Source organism: Miniopterus schreibersii, assembly GCF_964146895.1.
Source record: "Miniopterus schreibersii genome assembly, chromosome: 15".
In the NCBI taxonomy this organism is placed as follows: Eukaryota; Metazoa; Chordata; class Mammalia; order Chiroptera; family Miniopteridae; genus Miniopterus; species Miniopterus schreibersii.
In genome coordinates, this window is record NC_138115.1 from 32,478,247 (window position 1) to 32,490,736 (window position 12,490).

Consider the following 12,490-nt stretch of genomic DNA (forward strand, 5'->3'; position numbering starts at 1 on the left):
CCAACTCCTCTATATTTTGGGCTGATTTTCCTATTCCAAGTTTATTTTCAGCTGCTATGCAGTCTGGGAAATAAACCAACTCTCAAGTCTTTATACTCTTTGTGAATTAAGAGAGAAAAGGAGCCTTCTCTCCTTTCCTATGGAATAGAGGCAAGGGGTGCACAAGGAAATGAAGTTCATATTTAACAATTTTGCTCCTCATTCCTAGGACAGAGAAAGAGACTAAAAATATAGGCCAAAGGAAAAAAATGGGGATTTATTTATTTTAAGTCTCTAGACCTCAGCACAAGTAATGAAAAAATTACAAGATCATTAGTAATTGTTAAAAAAACAAAACCTCAGTCATTTTCCCCTAAAGATATAATCACAACCTTGAATTTTTAAGTTAATTATCTACATTTCAAGTTGTCATCTCCTTTCTATAATTCTGACTGGAATCTAAGAAATACTAGCATGGGTAGACAAAAATAGACAAGTAGACAGACAGATAAAAAGGTATTTATTATAACAGCCAGTAAGTGGCAAATTTGGGATTTAAAAATTCAGGCAACTTGACTCCAAGGTACACATATTTTACTGCTGTTTTTTTTTTTCTGGTTTGTTTGTTTTAACTGCGTACACAGTAGGAGGTCTCCTAACTAACCTCCTCTTAAGTGGCTCCCCAGGTAACCAACATTCTCCCTTCCCTCTGCAACACATGAGCAATGCACTGAATACCCTCCCCCTGGACGCTCCCAATTGAACACCACAAAGCTCTGCTTTGCTCAGTGGAAGAATAAGCTTACCAAGGGCGACATGGGTCTGTCCCTAGCCTGTTTATGGCAGTTTTGTTATTATAATTACATAGCAAATCAAATACTGTGCAAATCAGTAGGATATGAGTGTGAATAAAAGAGGTTTATTGCATCCATGAAAACCAGGTTAACTGCTTAGAAAAACCAATAGAGGCTAGTTGTTATCAAAGAAATTGTTGGTGTACTAGATAGCACTATAAAAGATTGAATTTTTGAGATCATGAAAATCAGTATTTCTGTACTCAGGTTATTTCAAAAGTGGCTAAGTTATCTTCTCATTGTAAAGAAACTGGAAACTATAGAAAACACATTTTTGAGTGATGGATGAAGAAAATACTCAGAATTCCAGTCAGCAGGGCTCATATTCAAAGAAGGATTGGCCCTTCACAAAAGATTCAGAAATTGGTCATTTTATTTTTTAAGTCAAAAGTATAAAATTTCAAGAACGTTTGTATCTTTTTAGAAATAATTTCCTGCTTTATGTGGCTTAAGATTTGGTCAATCCATACTCAGATCCCTAGAGCTTCTACTGTAAATATACATATGTTGTCATCTAGCTGTTAAAGTGGGTGAGGGGTAAGACAGGAAGAGGGGGGAGTATTCACTATGCACTTCGCACCCTTCTGCAGTTTGGAATCAAGACGAAATAACCTTAATTTTATAAGTTTTGTGTTTCTGTTTTTTAATAAATTGACTTCAAAATCTTTTCTTGGATGGGGCGTGGTGGGGAGTAGAGGAGGTGAGTAGGTGTATGGAGCAAGCAGAGTAAAGATAAATATATATATATATATATACATATATATATACACATATATATATATACACATCACTGAAGGCTTGTGCCCCTTTACATTAACTTGTGCCCCTTTCTCTCTATATATATACATACACACAAAATTTGGAAGAGGTCCTCCTACCTTCTTGCAGGACTTTGCTCATCCCAGTAATGGAAACACTTCCACGCGCAATCTCAGGGCAGAGCTTGTTTTTAATCTTGCCTCCCACAGTGGAGAGTTGGAAAAAGGATTCCAGGGTGACGACATGCTTCGAAGGAGGATACGATGCTATCTTCTCCAGGTCCCCACTCTCTGAGGCAAGCTGGGTGCCCACTGTATAAATGGTAACCCCCGCACTGCGGAGGAGAGAGGCCGGTCTGGACACGTTGTCTTGGGAAAAGCCTTCCGTGATGACCACGGCTATCTGCTGCACACCTTGCCTGGACCGGCTGCCCTTCTCTGGAATGAAAACCTCATTCCTTAGGAAATCCAAAGCAGCACCAGTCTTGGTCCTTCCTATTTTTCCCTGGTAGGTTAATCTGTCCAAATGCTCCAAGATTTTGGCTGGAGTGTGAAATGCATCCAGTGGAAACTCAAGTCGTGGCTCCTCACTGTAGAAGACCAAGCCAACTCTCACACCATCGGGAAGAATGCTTAGAGAGCTGACGGTGGTCTTTAAGAAACTGACAGCTTGTTGGAAATTGAGTTGCCTATCCCTGCTAAAGTCCTCAATGAGGAATACTAAGTCAGCAGGGATAGCAGTTGGACATGCTATAAACAAACAAAAACAAACAGAAGGGCTTTAGCATGAGAACAGAATAGTAAAGACAACGTGCATTTTGTATATAAAAGTTATGCTATATTTTTATATACCACAATAATTATATATTTATTTTTATATACTGTAATATTTACTATTACAAATTGTAATAATATATATTATACTAATTTACATTAATACATTTTAGAATTTAGTGGAAGCCTTTATGACCATCATTTGGGGTGATGGTCAAAGAGCGTTACAGGGTTCATTCTTATCCCCAAATTTTTCACATGAAAGAGTATTCACATCACTTGCAAAATATGTAAATATATGTATATCCACAAGAAAGTGCCTTAAGGTCATTTTTCAATTCGCTGTGTCCATTAGAAGCATCTGAGCCTTGCTTGTCTAGTTTTTTTTCTCCATTTTTCTAGTTTCAGGAAACCCTGGGTCAAATTCCCTTTATAGGCCTGAAACCTCCTGGATTTAATAACTTTATGGGCCTGAAACCTCCTGGATTTAATAACTTTTCCTTTGTCCTGGTAGAAGATTGGGAATAGTAAATTGTGACCATTAACTTGTGCACCTTTCTCTATAAATTTCATGTTATTGCAGCAGAGGCAACATGAAATATCACAAGTTCCTGTCAAAAATCTTTGTTCAAAAATTGGGCTTAATGGCTGTTTTATTTTGCTATAAAAGAATCTTCCCTCCAACCTGCCTTTAATGGGGTAGTGGAGCTATGACCGCATTAAACTCCTGTCTAAGAGAAGTCCAAACACCTCTCTCACAATTTAAGGCAGTGCCTACTATAAAACAAACAAACAAACAAACAAAAACAGCCCACTGTGTCCACATACCAAAAAGGTCCAAATCGGCTTGGATGTAGGAAAAAATAAAAATCTCCCTAGCAGAGAGCCAAAACCACATATGCAGGAGGCTGAAACCAGTGTGTAGACAGTTGAATATCATGAAACAAAGTTTGGAGACCAGCATATAGGGCCAACAGAATGATCCTTTGACTTATCTTTGGTCTCTTGGTATCCTAAAATTCTCCCTCTTGGGTCCTTTTTTACAAAGAACCAAAAATCAATCCTAGATTTTAAAAAAGGGAGTTGCCCCTATTTTAGCCAAGTCTAAAACACCTTCTGTAGAAACTCCAAGCATCCCTAACAGCTCGCCTTCTTCACCTGCTGGTACCAAGCACTATTATCTTCTTTAAAGGCCGTCATCAGGATTAGTGCCCTTTCCTCATTATCAGAGCCACCAATGGCTAGACCCAGGCATCCTCCCTATATGGACAGCCTCAAAGTCCTTCTGAGTCGGAGGTGTCACGTGGAATCCAGCCTGCACACTGAAGGCTTCCTTAAAGACCATTTTGATCATGTCATTTTTTTTCCTGCTTAAAAGCCTACTGCCACTTCCCAGTGCCTTTAGGTCCCCATAATCAGGGTTCATTCTACCTAATCTAATCTCATCCTTTGCTACTTCTAAATCTTCCCCCAATCCCAATTAGCTCCATTTTTTCACCTTCTTTCACATTCACCCAGCCCATTCCTACTTCCACACCCTTAGTCATGCTCTTCCCCTTACCAAGAGTACCCTCCTCCCTTCTCCCTACACATTAAAATTACACCCATTATTGAGGGGCCAACACAGCTCCTCCCAGGTTCTCCATGACACCCTCCTTCTGTTCTTTTTCTACTTGATACAGTGTCTGCAAGGTGCTTATTAATTCTTTATTAGCTCGACTTGGATTTTCCTCTTCTTGTCTCACATATGTGTTTGTCTTTTCCACCTATAAAATTCCAAACACCCTCAAGCTCTAGATGTTGAGAGGTCTGGGCAGAGCTATGAAAGTTCAGAGATAGTAGAGACGGATTACCTTCTAGTTGTGGGGATATAGAAGCTACACCAAGCTTCTAGCTGTGGGGATGCTCCACAAAAAAAGGTAACTTAAGAACTAGAGGGTGGCCTGGCCGGGCGTGGCTCAGCGGTTGAGTGTCGACCTAGGATCCAGGTGATCGGGGTTCGATTCCCAGTCAGGGTACATGCCCGGGTTGTGGGCTCGATCCCCAGGGGGGGCGTGCAGGAGGCAGCCGATCAATGACTCTCTCATCATTGATGTTTCTATCTCTCTATCCCTCTCCTTTCCTCTCTCTGAAATCAATAGATATATTTTTTTAAAAAACAAAAAAACTAGAGAATGAAGTTTTCACTATGGGTATTCCAGGCTGACGGTACAGCGTATTCAGGGAAGAGACAAAGGTGGGAAAGAATTACACATACACAGCAAATGGTGGGTAGTTCAGCTTGGCTAGTGGTTAGAATGTATAAAAGAACTTAGCAGGAGTTAAGGCTCAGTGATCCTCAACCAACAGTGGTATCCATCCCCAAAGGACATTTGGAAATATATAGTGGTGTTTTGGATTGTCATAAGGTTCAGGGATGTTCCTGGCAGGGACCAGGAATATTAGGCCTCTAGCAATGCAAAGGACAATCCTACACTATGAATTTTCCCACCCCAAATGCCAGTAGCATCTCCTTTGAGTGTTTTGAATGCCAACCTAGGGAAGGACTTTATTTAATCTCTGGGGAGAACCTTGAATTCTCCTGGAAAAGGCATATGGTAACATGGATTATTGTTCAGAAATATTTACTCCCTACACCTTACTTCCCTGATAGAAATATACTTTCTTGCTCCATTCATGATTTCATGGCCATATGACTTGTTTTGGCCAATGGAATGTTAGCAGATGATAAAGCAGAGGTCTCAAAAGTGCTTATGCAGTTGGGTTTTCTCTCTTGAAACTCTACAATTACCATAGGAAGAATATGCCTAGATTAGCCTAATAATGCCAGGAAGAAGAAAGCCATGGGGCATAGCCAAATGGAGATCAGCCAACCCTCAGCCAAATCCCAAATCTGTGAATAAGCCCAGAAAAGATTAGCAAGGCCATTCAGTTGAACCCAAAGAAGATTAGCTGAGCCCCAGCAGAGCTGTGAAAATAAATAATTATTTTCATTCACTGCCTTTTTGGATGACTTGTTATGCAGCATCATTGTGACTATAGTTAACTAATACAAGGTTTGTGCCTGAAGCAGTTCCATGCCCTTCCCCTTCCCCATCCACCTGGGCTAGTGCGCCAGTGCTGAGGAATCCAGAATACCCCCCTTCTCTGCCCTTTCCCCAGACTTTCCTGCTATGCTGAAACTTCTCAGTGGCTCACACACCTAGAGACCAAACCTTACCTACTGTAGTCTCCTTCTCGGCCTCTGTCCTGAACTCGGGCTGCCCAGTCCCTTGGATCACCATACTCACATCTTGCATCACCTGTCTGCCTCCATCTTGTCCTTGCATCTGATATACAAGGGGTGGGGTCCCGATCCCCTCCAGTTCTCTTCTGTCAAAGTCCTGTATACCCACAGACATGACTTTCACGCCTTTCTTCCTCAATGTCTGTGCGGCATCCCAGACCTCATCCTCAGATTTGCCTGATGTAATGACCACTGCATATTGGGGAATGCCCTGGAGAAACCGGCTTCCCGCTGTCTCCTGGAAGAAGGTCTGATGAAGGTATCGCAGAGCTTTGCCAGTTCTCCTGGAGCCACCCCGGGAGACAAAGTGTTCATGAATGTGAGCAATCATCTGATCCTGGCTCTGGTAGGTATTGAGCAAAAATTCAGTATGACCTTGACCCCCATACTGAGCCAGCCCAATCTGGTACTTGTTTCTGCCAACATCTAATAAGTCAACCACTCTGGAGATGAAATTCCGCATCCACTGGAAACTAGCTTGTGATGTGTTCTGTGAGGTGTCAGCAAGGAAGACCACATCTGCATAGGCCTGGGTGAATTCTGGAATTGAAGAGAGAAAGGGGCAGGGAAAGACACAGAAGACAAAGTAAATCAAATTAAGATCTCATGGATATTGAATGTGGTTTTGTGGGGGGGGGCATAAGAGGAAGAGGTACTCTATATACGTAACATTGTACATGTTGTACTTTCACCTCCGCCACGTGAGACTGTCACAAGGCTCTCTCCCTCTTAGACTCTTCCAATTATTCTTTCACCAATGAAGGAGACAAGGGAAGTTGACTTATACTGAGCAGTTACTTTGTGCTAGAGATTTTTATGTACTCTATCTGATTTAGTCCTCATAAACCATCCTACTAGACAAGTATTATTATCTTCATTGTGCAGATGAGAAAACTGAAGTGAAGCTTAACTGCTTGTCCATGCTCACAGAACTAGAAAGTAGCAAAGGCAGAATTAAAAAAAAACATGTCTTCTGGACTTCAAAACCCACGCTGTTTCCTCTTACCAATATGGCAGGGTGTTCTTTTCTACCCATGAGAACTTCATTCATCCTTCAATCCCCAGCTCAGGTGTTCCTTCATCTAGCAAGTCTCCCCCGGGTTCTCCAGAGATAGCGGGCAGCTCCTTCTCCTACCTTCCACTGCGCTCAGTGTATCCTGGATCATATTGTAATTAGGCACCATGGTTGGAATGTTGGGTTCGACACAGCTTCTTACCTCTTATTTTATGCTCCACTGCTGAGCACAGTGACTGAAGAATGCTTCCCGAGACATCCTGCAGGATGTTGAAGTTTTCAGTGTTAAAGAGAAACTTCTCAAATGGCTTGCTGGCTATTTTTTGCAACTCCTGGACATCCTGGACATTGATGCCTACCACATACACAACAACACCACCTTCCTTCAACCTGTCAGCTGCCTCCTGGGCTTCATCATTTGACTCCCCATCTGTCACCAGAATAACTATCTGAGGAACCCTGTCCTTGGCCCGGCTGCCAGCCGACTCAGTCAAGTAGTTGGTCCTGATAAACTCCAGGGCAGCCCCTGTGTTGGTGCCTCCTGTGCGGTAGGGCAGATTCTGGATATGCTCCAGGACCACACTCTTCAGAAGGTACTGGTTCAGCTGAAAGGCTGGGAAGGTGTTGTCATTATACTGAGCGAGGCCCACTCGGACCTGGTCACCACTGATGTCAAGCCCCAAGACGACAGAGCGAAGGAAGTTCTTCACTTTCTGGAAGTTCTGGGGTCCGATGCTGGTTGAGCTGTCTACTAGAAAGACAATATCCGCCAGGACTGCTTCTCTGCAAGCTGCAACAGAGAGAACAAAAGGGACAGTCTGTGGACCTTCACTCAAAATGCTTAGAACCCTTGGAGTCAAAAGGTGTACAAAAAGGGAGAGCAATGCCAGGCAACCTATACTCAGTGGTCCTTAATACCCCGAGTGACACTGTGCTCAGAAAAGCAACAGCATCCCCTATGCCTTTCCTTCCCTCCACTCCGTCAACTTCTGAGACTTCCATTGTGCTCAGCTGATACCTCCAACCTTGAAATCCACTTAGACAATCCCTTAACTCTCTTTAAGAGAAAGACACTTCTCTAAATGTAGCAGCATGCTGAGAAAGGGGATGTACTCTCTCCAGTGGGAATAAACTTCATCTCTAGGAGTGTGCTGGCACCAACGGGTCAGAAAGCTGGAATCTATCCCAGGTTCAATGATACATTTCACTGTAGCTCTACCACTTAGCAGCCCTGTGACCTATTTATCACTCACCTCTATGAGACTCAAGTTTCTCTCTACAGCACTGAAATCTTTATACCAGCCCTCACAATCTCATGAGATTGTTTTGAGGATAAGATAATCTACTGTAGCAGACAAGATCAGTGTTCTGCCCAGGTCCTTTTGGATCCATTTTTACTATTTCTTTACACTGATCTTTGGAGAACTTCTCTTCAGGTACTGGAGCTGTTTTGCCTACAATATATGAAAGCCTAGCTCCTTGCCTTGGGTCAAGACAGCCCTGAGTTCCATAACAAATAATATACATTCAAATCCTTGTCTCAGTCTCTGTTCCCGGGGACACAATCTAAGACACCTTTCTATTGAAGTGGATCTGCTCTGAAAGACTTGAGATCAAGTCCTAGCTTTGCCATCAGTTATGTTACCTTTGGCCTCAGTTTCCTTACATGAAAAATGCAAATAATAATACTAATTGCCCTATGTATCTAACAAAAATCACATTAGGTATCTATCTACCAGATGGGCAATGCAAACAAGTTTTGAAAACTACATAGCTCCAAGAAAACTAGTTATTACTATGTATGTAAAGCCTCTTTGTACATCTGGAAGTACTATGCAAAAGTAAGATATATAAGTTGGCTGAACAAATGCAATATTACCACTGCACACCTGTGGAATCAAACGGTTCATAAGTTTTAGCTCTTCTTCCAATTCGCCCACCCTATGTAGAAATATCAAATTAAAGAATAAGAAATGAAGGCGCTATCCTCTAGGGGATTTTGATGGAACCCACAAACAATCTTCTCTTTCTCTGTTAAAAGTTCTGTGCTTTCTAGTAAAGTTTAGTAATTGCTGTATAAAGAATTTTCACCAGTTTATGCCCCATCACCACTAACAGAAGTATAAAGCTGATGACAAGTTTATCATCACAGACAATGACTGTAATGCTTATGGGCATCTCTGATGGGCTAAGCACTGTGATAAGCACCTTAGATAACTTTCATGCTTTCAACAACTCTCTGAGGCAGATACTATCATCCTAGAAAGAAAATTTATAGATTCAGAGAGATAAGGCAACATGTTCAAGATGACACCTTTAGAAAGTGGAGAATGGGGATTTGAACCCAGATCTTTCTTTTCCCTAAATTCATCCTCTTAACCAGTACATTACAACAACATACTAGCAGTAAAATAAGCTGGCTTCCTGGTAGTAAAAAAGCCATAGATCCTCTCGGAGCCTCTATGTCCCTTTCCCCTCCTCTGCCCTCCATCCAGGCACTATGGGTAAATTAATCTAGGAATAATAATACCATAGGAACAAATGTTTCTTTCATCAAAAATGGACTTATACTACCTGACTTTATAGAACCAGCATAAAGCCCACAGGATTTAAAAAAAAAAAAAAGAGAGAGAGAGAGAGAGTTGATTAGTTTAGATCCATGATTGGAGAAGAGCATAGAGTACAGATGGCTTAGCAAAATTTGAATGTTAAAATCAAATACTCACACATATGGAAAATAAGAAGGATAGTGCATGGGATGAATTAGAGATAAGGCCTTGAGTTCTGTGACTTCTAAATCAGAAATAAGAAGGGAAAAGACTTTGTACCTGGAGAGACGTGGTCAACAGGTTGAGCTGCATTTGCCAAAGTATTGCAGAGCTCCTTCTGCAGCTTCTGGGTGAGGCTGCCCAGATGAGAGAAGCTGGGAACTAAAAAGGCAAACTTCTCCACAGGACGGCTGGCAATCTCCCTGAGCTCTGCTGAAGCTGCATCTCCGACACCAATGGCATAGAGCAGGATGCCAGCCCTCCTAAATGCCTCGGCAAGTACCTGTACAGGGTCCTGGGCTGGGCTGCTGCTGATGACCACGGTGACCTGAGGCACTCCCCGGCTAGCCCGGCTCCCTGCTGCTTCTTGGAAGTGGTGATCTAGAAGGAACTGCAGGGCCAGGCCCATCTTGCTGCCTCCAGTACCCCCAGGTTTCAATGGAAACCTCCGGATGTGCCTCAACACATCACTTTTGTGGTGGTACGTGGAAAGTAGGAACTCCGAATGGGCCACGTCGCTGTACTGGGCCAGCCCCACACGGATGTTCTCTCTGCTCACATTGAAGCTGTTCACCATGGTGTACAAGAAGTTCCGCACATTGCGGGTGTATCGGGGGTTGATATTTGTGTCCATTAGAAACACAACATCTCCCACAGAGGCCTGGCTGCAGACTGGGGAAGAGAGTCAATTTAAAATAAAACATTACAAAATTGACAGCTACTGGCTGTAAATACTTCTCTCCCAAATTAGTGCCTTTACAACCCACAGGCCTGCCTGCACAGCTCTCCCATGATAGCTAACATGCATATGGCCTAAGCACACGATCATCTTGGCTTCTTCATGGCCACCATCTACCCTTGTTCACCTGCCACCCTCTGTTCCAATCTAACTTTTGACCCTTCAACTATATCCCTGGCCATGGCCCTCCATTCATCCCTTAAACTTAATAAAAGAAACCAGGGAAACAAAAGAAGTAAACAAATGGGACTACATCAAACTAAATCGTTTTTGCACAGCAAAGGAAACCATCGACAAAAAGAAAAGACATCCTACTGAATGGGAGAACATATTCACCAGGGATATGCGTCCAATAAGGGGTTACTATCCCAAAATACATAAGGAGCTCATACGACTTTACACTAACACCAAACAATACAATTAAAAAATGAGTTGAGGATCTGAATAGACATTTCTCCAAAGAGGACATAGAGATGGTCAATAGACATATGAAAAGATGCTCAGCACACTAATCATCAGATAAATTCAAATTAAAACCTCAATGAGCCCGGCCTGGCGTGGCTCAGCGGTTGAGCGTCAACCTAGGATCCAGGCGATCAGGGTTTGATTCCCGGTCAGGGCACATGCCCGGGCTGCGGGTCCGATCCCCAGTCGGGGGCGTGCAGGAGGCGGCTGATCAATGACTCTCTTATCATTGATGTTTCTGTCTCTCTCTCTCCCTCTCCTTTCCTCTCTCTGAAATCAATAAAGATTTTTTTTTTTTTAATTAAAAAAAAACCAAACACCTCAATGAGATTATCACCTCACACCTGCCCCCCTTGTCTTAACTGAAACAATGTCATGGTGCTATTTGTGCTCTAGTATCACCCATGACTCAGGCCAAGGCTTGATTTTTACCTGAGGCTACACCCTTGTTTCATTTCTTCCCCTGTCTCAACTTCTCTCACTCCCTTACAGATTTGTCCTAAAGAGTACTCCCTCCCAGTAACACGTTCACCAAATCCCTGTTCTGGGCTCTGTTTCTAGAGAACTTGACCAAAGACATCATCCAAGTGGATTCATGATTATTGAAAATGCAGATAATATATGAGCTTAAAGTCCTTTAAGCTTTATTTCCCTTTGGCCCTCCCAAATGCAATCCTGTTAGGAGGAGAGAATTCAGTGAGTGTTCCTGGGGTGGCTAACTGGTTTGTCCCCTTAACATCTCTTTCAGAAGAGATCACACACAGACCATGAAGTGGTTTTTTAATCTTCCCAATCAGGGGAAACCTCACAGCTGTAGAACATTTTTCAGGCAAATAAGTATTGCTTTCATCATGTGCAACTTGAGAGATGTATTACATTTTCATGCAGTGTTACTTTCTTAACCTCTCCACTAGCTTTTTGTCATTTGAGGAGGTGTTTGGAACATGAAAAGACTGACTGTCACATTTTCTGTTTACAAATGAGAGGAGTCAGAGCCAAAGGGAAAATTCGGAGAGCTTCATATCATTTTTCCAACAAATAACAGTCTGTGTAATTATACGTGAATATTTAAAACTCAATATTGTCTCAGTGGGGCTTCAGACTACTCAAGCATTCTTCTCTTGGTGAGACTTTCATCTTGAAAAGTCCCAACAATCTGTTAAAGTGACTGCAAAAAATTTCAGAGTTGTCACTAGCATTTGGTAAATTGCTACCCATCTTGTGATGACAATCACCCCCAGGAATAGCTCTGCCAAAGGAAACAAAGCAAAATGCAGAATCAATAGACTAGTCTCAGGTTTACAAAAGCTTTTGAGAACCTGGTAATACATTCAGAAGTATAGTATTTTTTACTATCTATTTTTTGTCATTTGAAGTTAAGGCCTGAAAAAAACAAGGATTTGTGTTCATTAAAAGCTTCCAGATTCTAAGTTCTTTTTAAAGAACCATTTCCTTTTTTGTTAATTATGACACTCCTGTAATATTTTAAGACTGTCACTACCATTAGGTTCCTGTCAAGGTCATCATTTTTGACTTAAGAATACAATGTATTACCAATTCTCTGTGACTTGATGAAGCCAAAACTAGCTGCAAGGAAGATGACCCTCCAAAATGTCTTCCAAGTCTCCATTCTAGATGTGTACCTAGAGAGAAAAAGAAACCTCATAATTAAAATTGTCTCCATACACTTAAAATGTATGCATCATATTATATGTTAATTATGTCAAAAAATTTGATTTTTTTTTTAAGTCCAATTATGTCTTTTTCCAGATGAAACTTTATAAAAATAAAGAAGGACATTTACACCATGGAATACTACTCAGCCATAAAAAAAAAAGAGATCTTACCTTTT

The 12,490-nt window shown here is 41.8% G+C and overlaps 1 protein-coding gene across 1 annotated transcript in view; it reads right to left on the reverse strand.

The window, feature by feature from the left end:
* The window catches only part of LOC308567507 (collagen alpha-4(VI) chain-like), a gene marked incomplete at both ends in the record, with an annotated part of 84,545 nt that extends 72,277 nt beyond the window's left edge, over positions 1-12,268 (reverse strand). Inside the window, 5 exons of the mRNA XM_081159146.1 lie at positions 1,712-2,341; positions 5,586-6,191; positions 6,869-7,456; positions 9,495-10,106; positions 12,193-12,268. Coding sequence (XP_081015272.1) covers positions 1,712-2,341; positions 5,586-6,191; positions 6,869-7,456; positions 9,495-10,106; positions 12,193-12,268 — 2,512 coding nt within the window. The remainder of the gene's footprint in view (positions 1-1,711; positions 2,342-5,585; positions 6,192-6,868; positions 7,457-9,494; positions 10,107-12,192) is intronic.
* Between the last annotated feature and the right edge of the window lie 222 nt (positions 12,269-12,490).